Source organism: Lytechinus pictus, chromosome 2 (genome assembly GCF_037042905.1).
Source record: "Lytechinus pictus isolate F3 Inbred chromosome 2, Lp3.0, whole genome shotgun sequence".
Taxonomy (NCBI): domain Eukaryota; kingdom Metazoa; phylum Echinodermata; class Echinoidea; order Temnopleuroida; family Toxopneustidae; genus Lytechinus; species Lytechinus pictus.
Genome location: NC_087246.1, coordinates 68,222,738 through 68,247,956, shown reverse-complemented (window position 1 = coordinate 68,247,956; position 25,219 = coordinate 68,222,738). Strand labels below are relative to the sequence as shown.

Here is a 25,219-nt window from a genome sequence, read left to right as displayed (position 1 = left end):
ATGGAATATCACAAATTTTCAGCTCGAGCTTCGCGCTCGCATTATCGATTGGTGAGATGCGTATCCTATATCAGCCACTAAATGCAGATCAATCAGATCCCTTTTCTGGTCAGCATATCAAAAATTTCAGCTCGCGCTTCGCGCTCGCGTCAATTCTTTAGTTCGATACACACATATCGAAAACTTGTATGCAGTGTACCGGACATGTAAAAAAATAGCAGACGACGTTTGCAGACCTCGCGATCATCGTATGACTAGTGGTGCGGAATGTTCCATTGCGGCTTTATGGGGGAAATAGCATTACAGAGGGATAAAATGTATACACAGATAATGTTTCAGCGTTGATTCGCAATATTTTGAGTCAATTTTCATAAATTATCGTTGTTTGAACATTTAAACATCATTATAAAATGAAAGAAATAAGCAAAACTTAATTTTCAGACTTAGCTATGCAGTGGTAAGCTAGAATGCACCCCTGGTATACATAATGGACCCGTCACGAGTGTAGGTTTGCTCTTCGGACATCACTATCACAAAGAAAATCTCCTCTGATTTGATGATAAAAGTGCCCTATTTCCTTATTAACCAATCTCCATGGTTCTTTCATGAATATTTGCCTTACAATGTGCTCTTTATTGTAATCTAGGCGGAAATTCATGATACCACCACCCACCGATGTGACGACGGATATAATCCACCCGGGTAAGTACTATAAAAATGTCCCCCAAACCCATTATCCCAATACATATTCCTGACTATGGATGGTTTCTAGTGATTTTAATGTAATAAAGTGCCATATTTCCCACCAATTGAATGTAAAAAAAAATATGGTCATCTGATAGAAGAAGTTGTTACCATTCATTTCAGGGGGGCGGAAATTCTATCTGAATCAACGCTTGTACTTGATACACATTTGTTTGTGAAAAAAGGGTATAATGCAAGGGAATTCTGCGTGTTATAAGGGTGCGCGCGTGCAGCGAGGACCTTCTGTCCGCTAGTTTTCCATATGCTTTTTCATGAAAACAAAAACTGCGTGGAATGTTTAATTTTCGTGTCTCATCAAATGAAATGTCCAAAAAATTGAGCTTGTGATTCGAGCTCGCAACATCTCGCTAGGAATTAGCGCCATAGTTGACCAAAAAGAGTTTCAAAACTTCAGATTTAAAAACTTTCCACACCGCTCGCTCGCTATATGCTCGCTTGCGGGAAAAAATAATGCCTAAACCAGAAATCACTTCAAAAAGGCTTTGCTCAACTTAATTATTACAAAACACACAACTACTTCACGCAGATGATCATGGTGAAAAATATCCGTTTGCACCAAAACGCCAATTTTGACATATAGGCCTAAATGCCCTTTTTTTTGGCTTTGCCCACCAAACGAAAATACGTCCCGCCGCCTCTGCTATAGCTGGCCCGTAAATAGCCAAGGTGGAGTGTTCCCTGAACAACAGAACCTCGCCTTATCTTGTTGAAAAAAGAAATATGCGGCTATTTGAAATTCAAGAGAAAGAAAAATAAAAGAAACTGAAGAAAAAGAATATTAAAAAGAAAGAACAAGAAAAGAAAAGAAAAGGAAAAGAAAAGAAAAGATCGATCGGGTAAAGAAAAAAGGAAAGAAAAACAACACAAAGAAAAAAGAAAGAACAGAAAAGAAAAAAAACTAAGGGGGGGGGAGAAAGAAAAGGAGAAAAAAAGGAAAAGAGGAAAATAAAATAAAATAGAACAGAAAAAAATGAAGCCGGGAAAGAAGCAATTACCCGTAGCAATTATTCCTTCCAAGGAAAACAAAAAGCTCCAAAAAGCAATGGCAAAAATGTGATTTTTTGACTGGTTGCCAGCCAAACCAAAGAAGAAGAAGCGGCCGATGGGCCGGGGAAAATTCGCCTCCTCCTAGTTGGGAAAGCTGGATCCGCCCCTTGAATTAACTGACTGGACATAGGTACGGGCGTGACCATAAACTAGAAAAGGTCCACTTTTGATAATTCAGAACCCAGCCGAAAAAAAATCCTACGGGGCCTGCAGCCATGGGAATGATTTTTTGACTGATCGAGGGACGGAGCTGATGCTGTGAATAAAAAAAAAAGAGAGAGAGGTTTTCAGTTGAAAATGGAATTCAAATTGGTCCCGAGAAATTTCAAAAGCAAAAAGGAAGAAGAAGAAGAAAAAAAGGTTTTCACTACAAAATGATGGATATCAAATTGGTCCAGAGAAATTTGAAAACTTATAAGAAAGGGGTTTCACTACAAAATGAACTGAGGTCATTTCTCAATTTTTGCACATCTTCCAGAATACCTGGGGATGCTGCATATAGGCCCTTACACACGCAGTACCCCCAAGGAAATTTTTGGGGATGCTTCAGCACCCCCAGCAGGCCAGCACCCCCGCTTCCCGACGCCATGGGAGGAACAAACCCCAAAACTTATTCTCAAGAAAGGGAAAATTTACGTGTCACTTTCATGTTGTTATTAGTTTGCTTGCTTGAAGTGAGAATAATTTCGCTGCTTCCTTTGTTGCCGCCGTTTGTACGCATATCTATCGTTCGCGATTTGCCACGTACACATTCGACCTGTGTGCCAACAATGCATTAAATATGAGCTAAAATCGAAAGAAGTAGCAGCGAAACATGTGTAAATCTACCTTTTGAACCCACCATCGCTTGGAAAATTTGGCGACGGTGAAGTTATCTCCCCAAATCTCTCTTCATCCTCCTTATTTCGAGGTCAAGCTAGAAAAGGCGTCATGATGAGGATGCTTTCAAGATTTCTACTTTTACTTTTGCTGGTTCTCCCATCCACACTGCTGTTCACAAGCAATAATGGTAAGGAATAATGATCGAAACTAAAGTTATGGATTCAGGATTCACGAATGATCAACATATTGCAACTGCATGTCTGCTAGTGCTAACGTTAGTAACTTAGACTTAGTTAAGTTAGATTAGAACAGAATCTCCCCAAATCTAATCTAGGCCTAGACTAGATCTAATTCAAATTTTTGATGGCGGTCCCCAAGTCTGCTCACCTACAATTTGAGTTAAGATTGACACAAATTTCTTTTTATTTCACAAAGTTTTAGGGCCTACACTGTTTAAAATTACAGTTGATATGTTCCTCAATTAATTAATAGTCATCATTGATCATGATGATTATGACTATGAGTTAAATCTAGATCTAAAATATCTCATGAAAATTTGAACGAGATATATGATTTTCTCGGAAAAAACCTTGGGCAGTTATTTTCAGATTGAACAAAAAATGGTGCCCCTTGTCTGCGCACCCATACACTCTTCTGCACGCGACGCGATGCATAGCCAGACTTAGACCAAAAGCTTCAGTCTCTGTTATGTTGGTTGTTCAGCTGAACTCCGTTGGCTTCACTCACCAAATACAGAGACCGAAGTTCTAGCGCGATCTGTACAGGGGACTCAATGGCCATATGTTTATGTACTTAAGAGCGGATAAAACGGGAAGTGAATTTGCGCGACAGCCGAGGTAAGTCACTGTTTTTGTTCCTTTTAACTTGATTTTTCTCTGTTTTTTGGCAATTAATGCCAAGAGGGAATATTAATTTGCATTTTGGTCGTGTTAATTTTCAAAAAGTTTATTCATTAAAGACAAAAATTGAAGAGCCCCGACGGGGGGATTTTGCATTGCAAGTCCCCTAATGGCACTCTGGGGCTACACCGCTATTCCAACGCGTGTTGGAAAAGTCGACGCCAGACGGGTACGTTTTGGCCTTGAATTTCCAGCAAATTAATCAAAATTACGGCCTAAATTTAGGTCTATGTTATCAATTATATACTAATTTCATAATTATAATGTAAAACGGGTACTCACGGGTTCTTTTCTTTCCAAATTTTGTGTTTTCATCGCCTCTTCTGGCCAACTCTTGCGATGGATTTTGTCGCCATAGGATCCTGTACGTGCAAATCCAGGGCGAGTTGTCACATGACGCTCGCGAGTCTCTAGGGGTAATGGCCTTTAATCAAGGCGTTCTTTTTGCTATAATTTTATAATGACGCTTAAATATCGAAATCAATGTAGACGAGTCTGTGCAGGGGCATATGGGGTATATAAGAGGGGGCATAGTACATGTCGCATGTGGAAGATAAAAGTTACGTAATGTAAGTCCCGAGCACTAGCGTACCTAGGGGGGGGGGGGCAGTCTGCCCCCCCCCCCCCCCGATGAGTCACAAACCCATGCAAATTACATATCTCTGCCCCCCGGCCCCCCTGACGAGCTTGAAAACCTATTTTGCCCCCCCCCCCCCCCGACGAGCTTGAATACCTATTTTGCCCCCCCTGGCGAGCTTGAAGACTTTTTTTTTGCTTGTCAAATTTTTTCTGGTACGATTGAAGACCTTTTTCATTTGACAACCCCCCCCAAAAAGGTTATCACAGAAAAATTGTCATTTTGTCTCGCGTAAGATTTGACAAGTAAAAAGAAAAGATGGTTATACTAAAAATAAAAGACTCATTTTGTCCGTGTAATATTTGGCAAGACTCCCCCCCCCCCAAGTTTAACATATCGGAGGCGCGATGGCTCAGTCGGTAGAGCAGGGGTTTCGGATTCCGGTGACCCGGGTTCGATTCCCAAGTGGTGCGCTAGTGCCCTTAAGGCTTATCCTCATTACCAGGTCCCTCGGAGAGGACCTTAAGCCGTTGGTCCCCTGGTTGCTTGCTCACAGGCATTCGTGCTTTTTTAGCAGTCAGGTAAAAAATCTCGATATAACATAACATTAAAAAAAAGTGAAGGTCATTTTGTCCTGCGTGAAATTTTAAAAGTAATAAAAAGATGGTCACTAAAATTGAAGTTCATTTTGTTTGTGAAATATTTGGCAAGCCCCCCTCCCAAAAAAAGGTTTTAACTAAAAATGATTGAAGGCCATTTTGTTCCTCTTAAAATTTGTCAAGTATAAAAAAAAAATCACTAAAAAATGAAGGTCATTTGTCCCACGTAAAATTTGACAAGCCCCCCCCCCCCCTAAAAAAAATGAAAGGTAGCTGATAATGATTGAAGATCATTTTTTCTTGCATAACATTTTACAAAAAAAAGTGTGTCACTATTTGGCGAGCCCCCTACCCTCCAAAAAAAAGGTTTAATTAATAATGATCGAAGGTCATTTTGTCTCTCGTAAAATTTGACAAATAAAAAAAAAGTTGTCACTAAAAAAAGAAGGTCATCTTGTCGCGCGTTATATTTGGCAAGCCCCCACCCCCCTAAAAAAGTTTGTCATTAAATATAGAAAGTCATATGTTCAAAGTAAAATAAATTTGGGAAGCAAAAAAGAAAAAACCAAAAAAGAGCAAAGAATATGAACAAAATATCCCCATTACAAATATTGCTGTGATTCTCATAAGGAGGTGGGGGGGGGGGGACTTAACTTTGTACGAACGACATTTTTTTTTTACATCCAAAATATTGACTATGAATCTCAAAAGGTGGAACGGGCCAGAAATGCTCAACCCCCCCCCCCCCGATCTGCCATTGATTCCAATCGATAATGACTTTTCCCTGCAATACTGATGCTTGAAATCAAGATACTGAAGATTGATATATTGTAATATAAATTATGAACGTCTGACAAAAAGATAACCAACCGATCACCTGACCGATCAGCTGACCAGTACGTGAATCACATCGTAGTTGATCAGTCCCCACAGCGTTTGGAACGCTCACCAAGAATTCAAGAAAAAAGACTGAAAATGTAAGTTTAACCTCAATCCATTAAATTTCAAATGTCGTAGAAGTTTCCTTATCATGTTTAAAACTAATTAATACCTAAATTGTTACCATCCACTATGTATTAAGGCGTACATTTGCCAAAGTTCTTGGGTGCAAATAGAAACGGCAATGTCTAACCGGTTTTATCACTGATGTCGCCTATGAGGTCCATACATGTAATGTTTGGACCTCATTGGTACTAGGAGTGCCTAATGGTGGCTGCACGATAGCGAGCCGTCTGTGTACGAGGAGAAATTAAAAAAAATTAAAAATGTTAAAAAACTCCTCGAAACAGACGGCTGCCAGCTGTCTAAGCCAGACTCGGCTCCGCCATAGCCTAGGGATTTTGATGAGAAAGGCTGCACTGTAAATGAGGCCGTCACCACTCACACTTATTGCGAGGTTAGTAATAGTAATATGCTAGGTACTAACCTCGCACCACATACATGTTTACGCTACGGATTTTAGAGTTGTCAGTTAACATCGCTTCATGACGCGAATATTGTTAGCCGAAACTCATTCCGCTACTCACCAGGGCTTTTTCTGGTGAAAAGCGTTCTATTTCAATTTTACAAATATTTGTTATGTAAAAAGCATATAAAAAAATACCTCGAGCGAAGTTCGTGCAGGCTCCACTCCATTTCACTACCGCTACTGTACGCTCCACCTACCTGAACTTCGAGACCGTGAACTTTTAGTTTTATCTGATATTCCGAATGAGAAAGGTGGGATTTTATGGGGGAAAAATATAAAATTCATGCAACATCACGATCTTTAAAATCAATTAAAACTAATATTCTTACTTTACACCAAGTTTCACTTTTCCATGCTTCTATCAGTCTAAAAATTGGTGATTTAGAGCCAACATGAAGTTCTTCCTCACACGTATAAATAATTCGCTGCCAATTTCAAAACATGCATGCGCGCTCGAGGGTCTGAGCTCGGACCAGACCCGGTACCTCGCGCATATCGCATGCAATACGGCAGCAAATTATTTATATGTGTGAGGAACATTCAATTTTCACTTGCCCCGGGCAAGCGGGTTTGTCGCGCCCTGCGCTTTGCATCGATTTACAAGTAAAATAGTTTTTGAGCCTAGTCTTTTATATGAAGATAAATCGCGCGTCCTCTTTAGCTCATTAGACGAAAAATTTGGGAAATATCAAGCTTGCTCCGTATTTTGTCAATGAGAAGAAAAATCAACGCTTAAATGTCGCTATTTGAGGGAAATTTTTATCATATTAGGGGGAATTGACTTCACATCGTTCGGTAAATTTCGTAGGACTTGATTTTATAAATCCTCTTCTAAAATTCGCGGGAGTTAGCTGCAATTTTGCATGCGCCGTGCCTTCATTTTTCCTGTACACGGCAACAGTAATGCACCCATGGGTGCAATAAGGCAAGAGTTTCATATGCACCCCACAGAGCCAGGGATTCCTTCCCATTCATGTACGTGTACCGCCCAAGAAACAGGAGTTTTTGCCCCCAAGATTTCTACTTCACTTCTGAAAGATCTAGCCCTAAATCATCATGTAAATGGGATACAACTCCATTTCCGACATTTCAACACTATCAATTTCATTTTTAAACAAGAATTCATTAAAATAACAAGAAAAATATGAAAAGACGGGAATAACTTGCCACCGTGTTTACGTCACCATCTTGATCTCTTTGTATTTCGCCAAGATGACACCACGCATATCGCGATATGCGTCTTGGCGAAATAAAAAAGAATTAAAAAAATTGTGTGTGCAGTAATCGCATGGCAGGTATGTTCATGTATCTTATGCATGCAAGTCCCCTGCCAGTGCGGGTCCCTGTAGTTATGAGGAGAGAGTCGTCATTTTCGTCCGATATTTGGAATTGTCCGATGTTTGGGGACTTTACTCTACTACTGATAACATGTGTAGACCTATGTCATGACCATTCGTTTTGAAGTTTATGGGATTCTCTACATTTTAAAACTGTTTGATTTACATTTACCTTGAATATGCAAATAAATGCATATTCTAGGTGCAATTTGCATAATTTTGTATCAAACTTTATGAAGTTTTCTCAGTGATGAGTCGACCAGCGTTCTCGCCAGGATTTTTCTTATGCGTGTCAGAAACCTGCCGATTCGGTGGTGGCCAAATTTGCATGTGATGTTTTGATTTTCACATGCGCTATGATTCAAAGTCAAGTTTCATTACCAATCTGCGAAGTTCAATGAAATGCTGTTTTAATCAGCAGGGCACACCAATACCGAAAATTGATATCGGCGAAAATATCGGAATGGAAAGTTGTTGTTCATCTCAAAATTTATAGGGGTCTTTTTTTGTCTGGACATGATTTAAAGTGTTTTGAGGTGGTAATGAGTTAAAGTATATTTCATATACCTTTTGTTATAGACTCCCGTTCTCCGAGAAGAAATATAAACTTGATGTATCTTGAACCAAAACATAGACAACTGTTACTTTTATTTTATTACTAGGTGCCCTGGCTGCCAAAGATCAGAGAGAAACTCGTGACAACCTTGAAGATATCTTGGATGGGGAGGAGATAGAGGAAGAGGAGGAGGAAGATGAAGAAGATGGACAGGTATAATATGATCTGGGTAATGTGCAGTGTATACAAAGGATTATACAATTGGTTATAATCAAGTTGATCATAATGAAAATAATAATAAGATCTTAGGTATATATTTACCCAGGGAAGCCACTTCAGTTCTGAAAACTGTTTTCCCAGCGGTATTATTATTATTATAATGAATAAATAAAAGAAAATTCAATATGGATATTAATTATGTTACTTCCTCCTGGGCTCCGTAACACAAAGATTAGCGGTTAATCGCAAATTTGAAAGAACAATTGTGATTGGTTCCTAGTCAGTCTACAGGGCAAAACGCGCATGCAAGGATGATCTTGATAAGCCATTCATTTAGCGATTAATCGCTAACCTATGTGTTACGAGCCCCAAGTAGGTTTGACCAGGTTCATGAAGTTTAGTAGGTGTTAAAAAAAAACAATGTACTGTTAAACTTACAGGGGGCACTATTAATAGGCACTCCGAACTAAGTCTGAAATCATCCAACAGAGATCATAGTGCAATCATTTCTTGAAATGATCCAACATTGTGCAAAAGTTTTGATAAGTTTAATCACTTTTTTATTTTAAACATATGGAGACCTTATAAATATCATTTAAAAGAAATTGTGTTGCTTGTTCAATGATGTTAAGCTGGAAGGCATTTGGTCTGAACTATCCCTCTCTTGACTTCAATGAAGGAGTGTTTGTCTCTGTCCTTTACTATTAATGTTGACTAGCATTGAGTTTTTCATGCTGTCTTCATTCATTGTACTAGGTTTAGAGTTCATCCCTGAGCTTTAGTCATTAGACATTAATGGACATGATGGTTCTGCTTGCTCTTACTGATAAACATAGAGTACTTCTGTGGAGATTAGTTATTGTAGGCATCCATCATTGTCCAGTCTGTGACAAGCCCCTTCTTTGTGGCAAGATAGGGAAAGTATGATTTCAGATAACCAGAGGCTGAGAACACCTTTGTTCATAATAAGTATCCCATGTGATTTTACTCCCATCTCCAAGTGAAATAGTGAAATTGCCATGTCTCTCAGAGCTAGTATTCTATAGTAAGAGCTGTTAATTTCGTGTACATAATTTTTAAGAATCATGGGGTCCGACACTTTTGCGGGTTGTTGAATTTGCGATCGGAAGATATACCAAACACCTTCGCATCATTTTAGAGAAGCCAAAATAGTGCAAAACATGTGCAAAAAAAGATATAGGCCTACTCCTCAAAGCCCTCATGCTGATATGTATGTTAGTCATTGTCCAGTCTGTTCCAAAATGTTAGTTTTTGTTCCAACTTGCTCTCATTTCTTTATTTCTGCATCAATTAAGTCCATATTTGGTACATGTTATCAGTAGGTAATACCACATGTGTGTCGTACCATCGATGGGGTCAAAGGTCATCTACATACATGTACGTGTACGCTGTACGGGTCAAAAGGTCAAATGATACATGTATGAGGACATGTCCATCATTATTTTGTTTTTGTTCAACTTGCCCTCATTTCTTTATTTCTGCATCAATTAAGTTCATACTTGGTACATATGATCCTTGGGTAGTAGTCTGTAGTACCACATGTGCATAGATTGTAAAGTTTGATCAGTTTCTTTTGGAACCCAGTTTACATGTATTAAATATCTTGTAAAATACAACTGTAGCGTTAAATAATAATAATAATTAACATTTATATAGCGCTTATCACAAAGAATGTCTCTAAGTGCTTAAAAACGGACATACTGAAGCTTTTCGACATGCACTCATCGGAGTAAAATTGTATGAATGACCCGAACGCTAGAGCAAAACACTTTATACATGTAATAGAACCGAAAGAGACAAGGACGTTAAACAGCGAGCTGTGATTGGCTGTCAAGGTAAACATTATTTTATGTCTTGAAAAAAATATTGACTGACAGTACTCCCTTATATAATAAGGCTACTATCTTTACTATATTAGGTTGAGACAGAAGAAGATGTAGAAGAAGAAGGGACAGCAGTAGAAGCAGGAGAAGGGGAAGAGGAGGAGGATGAAGAGGAAGAGCCCCCACTGAAGGCATCACCAGATGCTGACACAACCTTTCTTTTCACTACAAATTCAGAGAAAGGTAAGATTTTGATCCTTCTCTTTGACTCTTCATCTAGAGTATTGAAGGGATGGTCCGGGCTGAAAATATTTATATCTAAATAAATAGAGTAAAATTCACAGAGCAAAATGCTGAAAGTTTCATCAAATTGAATAAAAAATAATGAAGTTATTGAATTTTAAAGTTTATCAATATTTTTTAAAAACAGTTATATGCACATCGTCATGAATATTCATTAGGTGGGCTGATGATGTCACATCTCCACTTTCCTTTTTCTTATGTTATTACATGAAATCATAAATGTTTAATTTTTTCATACATGTGTAAATGATGTGTCTCCATCATAATGAAATAAGTTGCAGCAATAAATAACTAATGTACTCAATCAATTGTCAGTCCAATTGTTTTAGTTCTTGGTAGAAAATATTTGAATAAACCTAATTTCATATAAAAATATACAAAAGAACAAGTGGGGATATGACATCATCAGCCCACCTAATGAATATCCATAACGACGTGCCTAGAACTGTTTCACCAGAATAATGCAAATCTTTAAAATGCAATAACTTTGTTATTTGTTATCCGATTTTGATCAAATTTTCAGCATTTTGCGCTGTGAATTTTACTCTCTTTATTGAGATATAAATATTTCCCGCCTGGACCATCCCTTTAACATGGGGGAAATGGAAAAACCCATAGCTGCCAACTCTACCACCTTTGGTGGTAGTCTACTGCTTTTCAAGCATTCTCACCACTTTCCACTTTTTTTACTCTCCTTACAGTAGAATCTACTGCTTTTTCAAAACTCTAGTAATAGCCAAAATATATTTTTACCAGGTTTTACAAAAAAAATATGTGACTACAATAATGCTCCCCAAATCTTTTAAGATATATACTTTGGATCGTGATACGTATTTCTATATCACTGTGCTCGGTGTTAACACTCATTTGCATGCCGGTAATACCACAAAATGTGGGTGTCTAATACCGTGTTTACACTTAATCGGCAATTGGTTCTGAACCAAATGCCGATGCAGAATCGGCATTTGGATTGCGTTTACACGTTGTTACAGCTCGCGGTTCAGAACCGCGAGCCGATGCAAAAACCTGAAATGATACGCATACCTACAATATACGTCATAATAAAGACAACGCTGGATCAGTGCGCTTACAATTACGTCACAATGGTAAAGTAATTGAAATGCGCACAAATTGCCAGTGCAGAATTGGCTTTCTGTTTACACGTAGTAAAAAAGCCGATTCTGCATCGGCTCGCGGTTCAGAACCTACTACTTTGGTGGTGCAAATTGCCGGTTCTGAACCGCGAGCCGATTCAAGTTGCTTGCGTTTACACGCTATGAAAAAGCCGATGCTGAATCGGCTCGCGGTTCAGAACCGCGAGCCGATTCAAATGCCGATTAAGTGTAAACACGGTACTAGTATGTCAAAATTCATGTGCATTACATTGTTTCGTTATATGAAATTTCTTCACTGTAATTAAATGTACTATGAGATTTGCTGGTCTCTGTTTCCGTAGTGAGAAGGAAGTTATTTCTGATGTACTTTTGTTGTGTCTCCCTCATAAAACCAGAGGACGGAGACCTTCAAATTTTGTTGATTACATACATAGGGATGCAAATCGTTTGTTACATGATTTACCATCTATTACTTGCAATCATAAAATATCTTTCTGTATCTCTGTAGAAATCCCAGTGACTATCCCATTACAAGTCTTGGTTGGATTTACAAACAATGGCCAACTTGATTTCACAATTGACAGTCTACATGCATCTCTACGGTATCCACAGGACTTCTCATTTTACATGTACAATGTAAGTTTCATCAAAGTAAATTGCAGAATTAAAGGAGAATGAAACCCTTAAAACCAGCTGAATCCATATCAAAGAGAAAAATCAAAGAAACATATTGTTGAAAGTTTGAGGAAGATTGAATGAATAATAAGAAAGTTATGAGCATTTGAATATTGAGATCACTAATGCCATGTAGATCCTCCCATTGGCAATGCGACCAAGATCTGTGATGTCACACACGTACAACTCCCTCATTGCTTTAGTACTTATTTCACTTATATTCTCACTTTTATAGAATCTATCACAAGGTGAGGTGTTTTCTTTATGAGAGGACAAGTACAGATGTTTCACAACATTATATCATTGATGAATCGTTTGTCATATGATTAGAATGAGCAAAAAGAGATGTTTTGGGGTATATTTTCAGTGTCCAAAAGGGGAGAGTTGTTCATCTGTGATATCATAGATCTTGGTTGCGTTGCCAATTGGAGGATTTCCATAGTATTAGTGATCTAGACATTCAAATGCTCATAACTCTTCTATTGCTAGTCCTATTTTACTCAAACTTTTGTTGATCTTATTCTTTGATTTTTCTGCTTTCACAAAAGCTAACTTGCTCCAAGAGTTTCATTTTCCTTTAAGCTTTATTGTATTGCCTATACAATAAAGAAGAAGAAGCAGTCAAAAACATTTTTCTGTACAACTGCTAATGCAGAAAATGTATACAGATTTTTATCCTTATTCAAAACACATTATTTTTATTTGTATAATGTAACACTTTAGACCATGCAAAATATTTCATTTATTTTCCTATACACATTGATATTTAAGTATTTTTTCTATGATTAACACTGCATAAGTCGACCTTCTATGAGTCAAAGTAAATTTTGAGGCTAGATTATGAAAGACACATGTTATTCTTTGTTTTAAAGTCAAATTTCTCCCAATTCCAACAGATTACTGTGGTTTAAACAGAGTCTGTATTTGTAAGTTAATATTCTATTGCTTTTTCCCTCATTTACATTTGTTTTGATCTTTATTCTTACATTTTTTTAAAGAGGTTTCTTCTCTAGAAATCCATCTGGCCATATAATGTCAGGTGGAAATGAATGAATGATATTCAGGAAACGATGCTTCATATCTTTCTTTTTATTTTGCTTACTAGTTCACAGAGAAAGAATACAACACAGTAGTAGAACCCAACAAAGAAGCAACATTTGAATATTCATTCCAAGCAGGAGAGGTCTTTGCTGCACGTCAGTTTGGATTCGTTGTTGAGCTCGCATACAAAGATTCAGTAAGTTTCAATTAAACATTGTTGATTCTCAATCATCCGTTTCCTTGTTTGATACAGAAAAGGTGTTGCGTAACATCATACAGCACCCTTTCCCATACTCGACATACCCAAAGTGTGAAATATAATAAAAGCCAATTATAATATGATGTGAAAGTGATCGAGTTGCCTGTTCGATGATGTTAAGCTGGAAGGCATTTGGTCTGAACTATCCCTCTCTTGACTTCAATGAAGGAGTGTTTGTCTCTGTCCTTTACTATTAATGTTGACTAGCATTGAGTTTTTCATGCTGTCTTCATTCATTGTACTAGGTTTAGAGTCCATCCCTGAGCTTTAGTCATTAGACATTAATGGACATGATGGTTCTGCTTGCTCTTACTGATAAACATAGAGTACTTCTGTGGAGATTAGTTATTGTAGGCATCCATCATTGTCCAGTCTGTGACAAGCCCCTTCTTTGTGGCAAGATAGGGAAAGTATGATTTCAGATAACCAGAGTCTGAGAACACCTTTGTACATGATAGTTTTTATTTCATGTGAGAGGGCTTTAAAAAAAATTGTATTTTTGCTACAAAGCAAGTTACAAAATGGATTATAATTTGAACTATAAAGTTGATTGGTGTGAAGTGAACTATGAGTTATGAAATTTTTAAGTTTCGTTTAATTTCACAAAATAGTTATATGCATAACTTTCTTATTTTACATCCGATTTTAATGAAATTTTCAGCATTATGCTTGTCTGATTTAAATCAACATTTTTCTGAGGTGGACTTGACCTTTAATATACTGGTCATCTTTTTTATCAATGCAGGAAGGAAACCTTTTTTCAGATGCTGTTTTCAATGACACAGTTTCTCTTATTGAATTAGATGAAGGTCTAGACACAGAAACGTAAGTAATTTCTCCTTATGCGTTCAATATTTTTGTTTTAGACTTCCAATGTTAAAAATCAAATTCAATTGTTATTTTATTGAAATTAAACCTATGCAAGTAGGATCAGCATTTCATACTTTTTCTTAGTTTTCTTTTTTCAAATTGATTGATATCTCTGTTAAGTTGCCAGTGAGATTATTGGAACTCAACTGAGAAGACACCGTGGAGTCTTGAAAAAAAAAATTCTGGCATGACTTCCATTCTTGTGGTTTTTATTCAAGATAGGAAATCATATAATTTTCATTCTCATTTTATATCACAAAGTGAAGATTTTGTTGTTTAGTGAAGATTCAGTGCATGACAACTAGCGATAAGCATTTTCATGCTGCAAATATTTTGACAGATGACCAAAATTATATAAAGAAAATTTCTTTACCTGATATTTTTTTGTTAACTTTGGAGGTAAAGTTATTTTTTCTAGATAAGATGACATATTTTCAAGGAGTATGTTCAGATATGCCACATACATACCATATCCTTGATTGTTTTTTTTCATCTGAATGAGGCATTTTGGAGACAAGATATAAAACATATATTTTGTCTGTCTGATTGATAAACTCAACCCAATATACGTCACAATGGCCCAGCCAGGATTCAGCTGTATGACGGGGACCATAATATTCATACACCACTACTCTTCGAATTTGTCATTTTGCGTCTTTGTAGTAAATTATCGGTCCATAATATATGTATGTGTACCCATTTCATTAAACCCAAGCGCAAGTCTTGTGTATGTGCGCGCCTGCGCTGTATACACTCATGTCACAATTAGTCAAGGCTAGGATTACTTCATAAAGTTAATGAATTCAGAAGTACCAACAGACATACACACCATACAACTGTAGGCATGTAGGTAATGATACTATCGAATGGCTTTAATTTTCGGGAGATTCCAGATTATACTTTCCTCAGTAGACCCATATTGCTCTCATCAAGACATCAATTACTTCAGGAAATATGTGGTATCTTCCTCAAAGCCAGTCAATATATGATTATTCTGTATTTCAAACCTAACTTGAAAACCTACCTATTCTATATCCTGATCACACAGACCAATACTTCTACTTCCTAGTTATTTGTTTGTATATTATCTCCTATGATTTAATACCAGGGAGGCGTCTCAAAGTTCTTTGTATTTCATATGAATATCAAGTATTAATGTTAAAAAAAAAAAAAAATTGAGTTGTAATCGTTATTTGATTATTTTTCATTACAGATTTTTCCTGTATGTGTTCCTAGCAGCATTGATTGTTCTAGCTTTTGTTGTAATACAACAAATCATGGCATCCTTTGGGGTAAGTTTAAAAAAAAAAGAGATCGTTGTTCATATTACTAAAATTTCAGGACCTGTTCTACATTTCTGCCACTAAGCAATGATTAACCCTTTGAACCCTGAATTATTATTATTATTATTATTTTTTTTTTTTTGGGGGGGGGGGAGAATTGTGACCCATACCCTGAATTATTTGCTCATATCGACCTCATTAACAAAATCCCATGATTCGAGCCCTAGTGGCATCTTTGCCCAGCTTATAGCTCGCCCAGCTGAACTTGTTTAGCTTCTTTTAGACCTACCTTAGTTTACAAACAATATGTTTAGTGTCTGTTTTATCTCCAAAATCACTGCTTTGTTTGAAGTAAGATTTACCAATAGCTTCCCCCTAGTCAGCAGGTGACACGCCATGTATTACGGCATGTATCACCGCACATGCCACATGAACCTCTAGTGAGTGGTATATTTTGACCTTTTTTGTCTCGCCTGAATGAAGTTCGGCAGAGACCTAGTAATCACTTTTCCTGTTAGTCCATTGGTCTGGTAAAAAATGTTAGTTTTTGTTCAACTTCCTCCCATTTCTTTATTTCTACAACAATGAAGTTCATACTTGGTACATATGATCCTTGGGTTATACCACATGTGAACCCATGAGGATGATGGGGTCAAAGGTCATTTAGGGGTCAAAAGATCAAATTATATAAGGTTATGTTCTTCCATTCTTGAAGTTTTTGTTAACCTCCTCTCATTTCTTTATTTCTGCATCAATTATAATCACACGTATTTAAAATGATCTTTAGGTAATACCACATGTGTGTTGTTGAGGAAGGTGGGGTCAAAGGTCATCTAAGGGTCAAAAGGTCAATTTTTTTCAACTTGGTATCATTTCTTTATTTCTGCATCAGTAATTCAGTGAAGTTTATACTTTGTGCATATGATTCTTGCATAATACTACATCTGACCTTATAAGAATGATGGGGTCAAAGGTCAAATGATATGAGGTCATGTTCATCTTATTTTGAAGTTTTTGTTAACTTGCTCTCATTGTCTCACCTGCATAGCAGAGTGAGACTATAGGCGCCGCTTTTCCGACGGCGGCGATGGCGGCGTCAACACCAAATCTTAACCTGAGGTTAAGTTTTTGAAATGACAGCATAACTTAGAAAGTATATGGACCTAGTTCATGAAACTTGGCCATAAGGTTAATCAAGTATTACTGAACATCCTGCCTGAGTTTCATGTCACATGACCAAGGTCAAAGGTCATTTAGGGTCAATGAACTTAGACCATGTTGGGGGAATCAACATCAAAATCTTAACCTAAGGTTAAGTTTTTGAAATGTCATCATAACTTAGAAAATATATGGACCTAGTTCATGAAACTTATACATAAGGTTAATCAAGTATCACTGAACATCCTGCATGAGTTTCACGTCACATGACCAAGGTCAAAGGTCATTTAGGGTCAATGAACTTTGGCCGAATTGGGGGTATCTGCTGAATTACCATCATAACTTTGAAAGTTTATGGATCTGATTCATGAAACTTGGACATAATAGTAATCAAGTATTACTGAACATCCTGTGCAAGTTTCCGGTCACATGATCAAGGTCAAAGGTCATTTAGGGTCAATGAACTTTGGCCAAATTGGGGTATTTGTTGAATTACAGCCATAAATTTGAAAGTGTGTTGGTCTAGTTCATAAAACTTGGACATAATAGTAATCAAGTATCACTGAACATCCTGTGCGAGTTTCAGGTCACATGATCAAGGTCAAAGGTCATGTAAGGTCAAAGAACTTTGGCCACGTTGGGGGTATTTGTTGAATTGCCATCATATCTCTATAAGTGTATTGGTCTAGTTCATAAAACGTGGAAATAAGAGTAACCAAGTATCACTGAACATCTTGTGCGAGTTATAGTAGTTTTCAAAATCAGCACTGCTGCTATATTGAATCGCGTGATGCAGGTGAGACGGCCAGAGGCATTCCACTTGTTTCTTTTCTTCAGCATCAATTGTGATCACACTTGGTATTCCCTGGACAATACCTAGACATCACATTCTTTTAATTTTATAATACAGAGGAATGTTTTGGTAGAATAAAGGATTTGTGATAAGATACTTAAACTTGAATCTGTTATTGTTTATTTCTGCATTAATTCCCTTTCTAGGTTACGTTTTTTTAAACATCAAATTTCACATTTCTCTCCATAGAAAAAGAAGAAGCCATCAAAACAAGTTGTTGAAACTGGAACCTCTAACCACACAGATGTAGATTATGACTGGATTCCAAAAGAAAATATTGCAGTTACAAGTAAGATACCTGTGTTGTAAAATTATGTCTAACATGTTGAGAGGTCCAAGAAAGCAGGGCAATTCCATAAAATATGCATATCTCACCCTGGATAAGTGGGACCATGCTGAGAGGGTATTTCTCTTGTTTTCTTTTTCATGTGAAAAGTGTTAATGCTCCTTATGATATTTTATCTTGAGCAGTTAACGGAATAAAGTAATAATGGAGGAAAATGGGGTTATGTTGATTATTTTTTGGAATCGCCTTGCGATAAAGTGTTCATTAAACTCATTTAAAAAAATTATCATTTGGTTCTTGGACATGGGCTGAATGTAAGGCTTATAGTGTAAAAATACCAGTGCGAAATTTTCATAGTATATGTACAGGAACTATTTTAAAACTTTAGAGATGTAAACCAAAGTTTGAAAAGGAATGATGGTTGGTTCCATTGACTACCGTTATAGAGTGAATCTGTAATACAATACATCAACTCTGGATGAACCTAGTATAGTGTGTACAATGTACCCTGAATGTACAGTGTAGCTAATATTAGTGTGTGCATAGGAGTTACACACAGCAGGAGGTAGTCAACACAGCCAACATACTTTTTGAATACGGGAAATACTGGGCATAAGCTAAATGCGTCTCAGAGACAGTTATTCATACACACCTTTCATCTTAGTTTGATTTTGATTGATTTTAGCTACATGCAGGACACTTAGCTTTCTTTTGAATCTTACCTTTCCTGTCATCATTTGATGTGAGGAAAATTCTATTGGTATCTTCAGTCCAACAGTTTTCTTCTTACATTCATGATGAACATCACATTACATCTACTTACATTCCCATGATATTTTAGTTCAACATGGTAACAGAATTATCAGAAAATTTTGCCATTTTCACAGAACAAAAATTATTTTTATAAAAATTAGACGTACATTGTGAATGTACAGAGTATCATGGCATGATTCTTTGTTTACATATGTTTACGCTTCCTTTTATTCAAGGTATTTTGATATATACATACATATGAAGTATCATGTGGGATCGCCAATCTTTTGGTAATTTTTATTTATTATTTTTTTCCTTTTTTTTACAGAAAAAACACCATCACCACGCAGATCTCCAAGGAGGCGCACAAAGAGATCAACAGGATCAGGAGATGAGTAAACAATAATCAATAATGTAGATTCCAAATTAGAAAAACCTTAGACAACTATTGAATAATTGCCAGATACTCGCATGAACCCATCAAATCAAATTCATAAAGGAGGTTCATTTTAGAACATAGGCACCATTTCATGAAGCTTGTCAGCACTGAAAAGTCATTCTCTGACAGTTCCTAATAGTTCCTAACGGTTACTATACTAACAGGCAGAAACCAGTGCTTCTCTGCCAATCAGAACCAATGATTTAGCTGAAATTGTCACAGCTGATAATTTAGCCATTGATGATAACTTTCATGTAATTCACGCTCCCCCCCCCCCCATTGTTTTTTGGCTCAGAATCATAATTGTCTTACTGTTACTTTAGTAACTTTAGTAAATTCAACATGCCCTTTCATGATACATTTATGCTCCCTTGGTCTACTTACAGGTATCCTGTAAGCTTGGGCAATATGAGCTTGCATTATCCCTATTTCAGTATGCTTAGCAATGTGGGGACCTCCTTTGTGAATTCTGGCTATCAAAGTAGCATTCCACACATATTAGAATCCTACAAGATTGATCAAACTGGATCATCACAAGTAATAATAGTATTTGAAGGTTTGAACATCTTGCTAAATGACTTAATCCAACTGTTTTTGTAAAATATGAGAATACAAAGCTGTTCATACGTGTTGTATGTTTTATTGTGTCATTTTGTAATTAAGTGTGTGGACTCAGATGTGCATATGTCTACCCTTATGCATTGACTTGCTTTCAGAGAAGCAATGAAGGAACCATGATGGTCATATGCAGTAATATTTCAGTGTTGAAATCATGACTTTCTCTTACAATTTTCCCAAACTTCACATTAAAATCTTAATGTGTCATCACTGATTGTACATAATAGAGCTATGATAAGGAACCTTGGACATAAAACCTTGTTCTCTTATTGTCTTGTAAATTCTGCTTTCCATGATGGGATTTCAATACAAAAATTACTGTTTTTTCCTCTTTTTTTTCTCTAGAATATTTAGGACATGTTTTTGGAATGCTTTATTTCTTATGTAGTTTTGTCTTTTTGAATGTTAGATATGTCAGTTATCCTTTCTTTTGGTGGTGATGGGTAGAGATCATCAAAGAATTCAATACTATTGCAATATGCATTTGAAATATGCAATGCTATTCATTTATTTTTCTTGGCTCAACAAGAGAATAATTGAGTGATAAACAGAAATTGTCATTAATGTACAAGTAAATTTCAATATTGCAAATGTGAATTTGGCACAATTTTGTATTTTGTAATTACCTGAATTTAAATTCCATTATGTGTGTTATCCTTGTTGGTAATTCTGTATTTCCAAGGAGCTCAGAGCTCATTAAAAGTCCCCTGACATGCAAATGCATAATATCTTCTGTAAGTATTGTGAGTTTTTGCTTGAACACCAAATCATTACCTGTTTGGTATAAATGTGCATCATGTGATTTCAATATTTTTTAATTTAATTTTTCTTGCATTTGTTTGCAGTGTGCTAAGCCCCGCCTCCTTAAAATCTACTAGATAATTTTTTGCCTCTTGTGATGTCACAGGAGGCAGTAATAAGCATAACAATACACAATGCATTGCAACTTGCCATAAATATGTACTTACAATGGCATCATAAGTCTTAAAAAATTACCACCTCACAACTTCTTTGGAAAACATTTTTGACAATTCAGTAACTATGACAGTTTGAATGGTTGTGATATGGTATTGTATGAAGACTTGTGATGCCATTGTAAGTACATACTTGTAGTTATGGCAAGTTGCATAGCATTGTGTATTATGCTTTTCCTGCCTCCTGTGACATCACAAGAGGCAACAAATTATTTAGTGGATTTTAAGGAGGCGGGGCTTAGCATACTGCAGATAAATGCAAGAAAAATGAAACAAAAAATATTGAAATAATACAATGTACAAATAGAAACCTAACATGTAATGAGTTGATGAAGTAACGACCCATACACATAACTTGAACATATTATGCATTTGCTTGTCAGGCAAAACCTGATTTGTGATTACATGTAAGTGTACTGATTTTCTTAATTGAAATGTGAGTGATGCTATGAAATAACACTTAAACATATATGTTCCTTTTCTTGTGTAAATACTTATGTACATCTCTTATATTTTTTTCTTTGAATTCATTCCTTTATGGTCCACTCCCCATAGATATAGTAGTGAAGGAATTCTATCTTGCCTTAGAGCAAATGTCTAAAATTATATTTTTTGTGATATAAATTTAATAAAAGACTTGAGCAAAACTAATATATCTTTTTTTAACCAAAAAAAAAACGTGAGGAGTACCATGTTCACATTTACATGTATTAAATTATTGATACGGATATTTAGCAGTATTACCAGTGTTTAGGGTTCTAGTAGTATTTCCTCATAGATATTGACTTGTAGAACATTTGGACATAGATAAGTACAAGTATGATCTCTAGTGGAGCTTCTCTCTGCTGAACATTTGTTTCTTGAATTTTCCTTCTTTAGATTTGAAAACGGGGCATTGTGCAAAGTTATAACACATTTTTGTAAGCCCCCAAATTATAAAGGCAGAGGGAAGGTTTTTTTTTTAATTGAAATTCAACTGCCATTGGAATTATACATTCAAGATAGTTCAAAGACAACTGCATGTATTTCATATAATGAGTATGAAGGAGAATAGATATCTCTCTCTGGTCAAACCAAAACAATCTATGTAACTAAATGAGCTCATATCCACCTTCCTTGTGCATTGAAGAGGGTGTAGGTCTGTAGGGCATGCGATGTATTACCATACAGTGTAGAATGAGTTTCCTATGATTAAACCATACATTACTGGTGTGTTTGATATTACAATCAAATTTCTTATGATACTATAGTAAATAAACAAAACAAAATGAACTAACCATTTATTTGCTTGATCGCTCGAATAATTCTGGTTCTTTACATTCTAATTATAATTGGATGTATGCTAAAATTTCAGAAGGGAGGGACTGGTAGTCATATTGGAGATGTGGATGTATTGTGGAGTTGATCTTGGGTACACAGTTCGAGGTTTTCGGATCAGTATTGATACAGTCGGGTTGTGAACAGCTCTACCAGGGGTGTGAGAGTTCAGATTTTTATCTGATTTCAGATATTTTTGTTTTTATTTTGGCCTTCCTCTGTACAAAAAGTATGGGAGCTCTTTCTATTTCAGACTTTTTTTAACACTTCAGCTTTTTTTAGATCTTTTTATTTGTGACCACTCACACCCCTGAGCTGTACCTTGCAAGGTCTGTTTTCAGCAATGGTCAATAATGTAGGCCAGCTTGTAAGGCATGAATTTTGACTGCATTTAAGAATCCATCTAGTTTATTTAGAATTCCATACTTACATTCATATTAGGTGATCATTGCTTGTTGATGATGGTAATGTAGGTGATGATGGTGGTGGTGGTGGTTATGATGACAATGATTGTGGTAGTGGAGATGGTGGTTATGATAAGGATTGTAGTGGAGATGGTGGTGGTGGAGGTGGTGGTCATGACGGTGATTGTGGTGTTGGTGGTGGTTATGACGACAATGATTGTGGTGATAATGGTGGTGGTGGTTATGATTGTGGTGGAGATGGTGGTGGTAATGATGACAATGATTGTGGTGGTGATGGTTATGACGACAATGATTGTGGTGGTTATGACGACAATGATTGTGGCAGTGGTGGTGGTTAAAATGACAATGATTGTGGTGGTGATGGTTATGATGATTGTGGTGGAGATGGTGGTGGTAATGATGACAATGATTGTGGTGGTTATGACGACAATGATTGTGGCAGTGGTGGTGGTTAGAATGACAATGATTGTGGTGGTGATGGTTATGATGATTGTGATGGTGATGGTGGTGGTGGTTATGATGACAATGATTATAGTAGTGGTGGTGTTGGCTCTGATGATGATGCTGCCGGTAATCAATGATCGAGATAAGTCCAATCCATTTGAAGAGAGCAATACACATGTGAACAAAAAGGATATTAAAAAACAATTGAAGGAAAGGTTTTTTTGCGCAATGTTCGTCAAATAAAAAAAAACCCGTTATAATGTTTAATGGTACTCCAGACAGGGGCGGAACCAGCTTTCACTAATAGGGGGGGGGGGGTGCCTGAATTGTTTTCACCCTTATTTTCCCCTATCGGCCGCTCAAATTTGATTTTTATTTGTTTATTTGAAGGGGTAGTCCTAACAGACACTTTTTAGCTTTATTCTTATAAAACACATAAATATGTAATAATCTTATAATCCCTATTTGTATAGTGAGAGGGCGAAGCGCGAGCTAGATTTTTTTTGGGGGAAATTTTATGTATTATGTTCTGAAAATTGAACATTCTGGGCAATGTTTGTGATCCTGAAGAAAATGCGTATGTACCTAAATAATTTTAAATATTCGTTCTGGCCTGATGAAAACGGACCTGTTAAGGATTGTTTGCAGTATAGCCATGAAGACATACATATATTTCAACAATTAAATAATGCGAGCGCGAAGCGCAAGCTGAATATTTTTTGACTTAATTTCCGACCTAAATATTGACATTCTAAGCACTTTTTGTAATCATGAAGGGATAGGTATATAACTAAAAATCGATGCGAAGCGCAAGCGGAAAAAAGATATTTCAGACCTATATAAAAACGGGACACTCTATGACATGTTTTGTAAATCATGAAAAGAATCGGTCATAGGTGTCTTCCTACATTAATAATGCAAGCACGAAGCGCGGGCAGAAAATTTTGGATATTTTGATCTGTAACTGGATAATGTAAGCACGTTTAAAAAAAGAAGAAGAAGAAGAAGCTGCATATCATGCGTTCGCGTGTTTTAGATTTAGACCTTTTTTTTAATCATGAAAATCAATGATGCGAGTGCGAAGCGCGAGCTGATACACTTTTTTATAATTTTGATCAAGGACCGGGACATTAAGGACATTTTGTAATCGTATGAAAATGATGATTATCTTCCCATTCCTCTTTCTAAGCGCGAGATGAAACTTATCGATAATCCATTCTGAAAAGGGGGACAATTTAGGTATTAGGAATTCATGAAAATTTCATTATCTTATTTATTAATCTAATAAGCCTAATGAGAACGTGAAATTTATTGATAGTAAGGCCTAAAACTGGACATGAGCACTTTTAAAATTATGAATAGGATGCATGCACCCGGAGGATATGCATGGGTTACTGCATTTTTTAACAAAATTAATGCGAGCGTAATATTGCGAGCCGAATTTTTTGTTTAAACTTTCATGAAAAGCATGAAAAGGGGATTGTCAAAATTGATATAGAGGTTCTCGTAGACTGTATACATACTTGCGAGCGAGCAGCACTAGCTGAGTACGTTTTTAAAATCAGACCAGAAGAGGGATATTTTGATAACTTTATGGAATACACGAAGACAGTAGGTACTTGACAAATCAAATAATGCAAGCGCGCAGCGCGAGCTGAAAATGTTGATATTCAGACCATTAAACATCTACAGAGCGTTTTTTAAAAATAAATTTGTAAATCAATAATGAGAGCCCGATGTCAGACCTGACAAATTAATGTTTTGTATATTGACTTCAAAACTTGATATTTTAACATCCATATCAGCCTATTGAGCTAGATATTATCTCATCGATCAGGCAATGCGAGCGCAAGGCGCGAGCGAAAATTTTATATAGTGACATGAAATATTATAGGCCCTATACATATTTTTCATTTTCCAAGTCTTCCCTTCACCTTATTTTATTTACTCGTCATCAACCTCCTTTAATTTTACCTCTTCCTTTCCCCTCCTTTCTTCCCCCCTTTTAGCTCCGCCAATGGGGGGGGGGGCGGCCCCAGTGGCGTAACAGGCGGGGGGGGGGGCAGGGGGGGCAAGCTGCCCCCCCCCCTCGCGGAGCTCACCGGGAAAATAAAATAAAAACGGGAAAAATAAAAAAAGGGGATGAAGAAAGGGAAAGGAAAGAAAACAGGGGAAAGAGAAAGGAAAAGGGAAAAGAAAACTAAGAAAAAACATAAAAAAGGGAAAACGGAAAGATAACGGGAAAAGGAAGG

At 36.7% G+C, this 25,219-nt stretch overlaps 2 protein-coding genes across 4 annotated transcripts; both read left to right on the top strand.

Annotated features, from left to right (window-relative positions):
* The first annotated feature begins 2,544 nt into the window (after positions 1 to 2,544).
* Positions 2,545 to 22,060, top strand: LOC129253744 (translocon-associated protein subunit alpha-like). Of its 3 annotated transcripts, none has more exons than XR_010292712.1 (10): positions 2,547 to 2,821; positions 8,198 to 8,304; positions 10,250 to 10,397; positions 12,081 to 12,208; positions 13,353 to 13,484; positions 14,293 to 14,372; positions 15,631 to 15,709; positions 17,901 to 18,000; positions 19,079 to 20,648; positions 21,013 to 22,060. XR_010292712.1 is itself a non-coding variant. In XM_064095500.1 (9 exons), the coding sequence occupies exons 1-9, from the start codon at positions 2,743 to 2,745 to the stop codon at positions 19,147 to 19,149; spliced, it is 924 nt and encodes a 307-aa protein (XP_063951570.1). In that variant the 5' UTR covers positions 2,545 to 2,742; the 3' UTR covers positions 19,150 to 22,060. The 3 variants fall into 3 exon arrangements, 1 of the variants encoding a protein (XP_063951570.1); XR_010292713.1 differs by having other exon boundaries at positions 19,079 to 20,653; XM_064095500.1 differs by having other exon boundaries at positions 2,545 to 2,821; positions 19,079 to 22,060.
* Positions 20,452 to 22,861, top strand: LOC135153257 (RNA-binding protein cabeza-like). Its single transcript, XM_064095732.1, has 2 exons — positions 20,452 to 20,470; positions 22,572 to 22,861. The coding sequence occupies exons 1-2, from the start codon at positions 20,452 to 20,454 to the stop codon at positions 22,859 to 22,861; spliced, it is 309 nt and encodes a 102-aa protein (XP_063951802.1).
* The last annotated feature ends 2,358 nt before the right edge of the window (positions 22,862 to 25,219 follow it).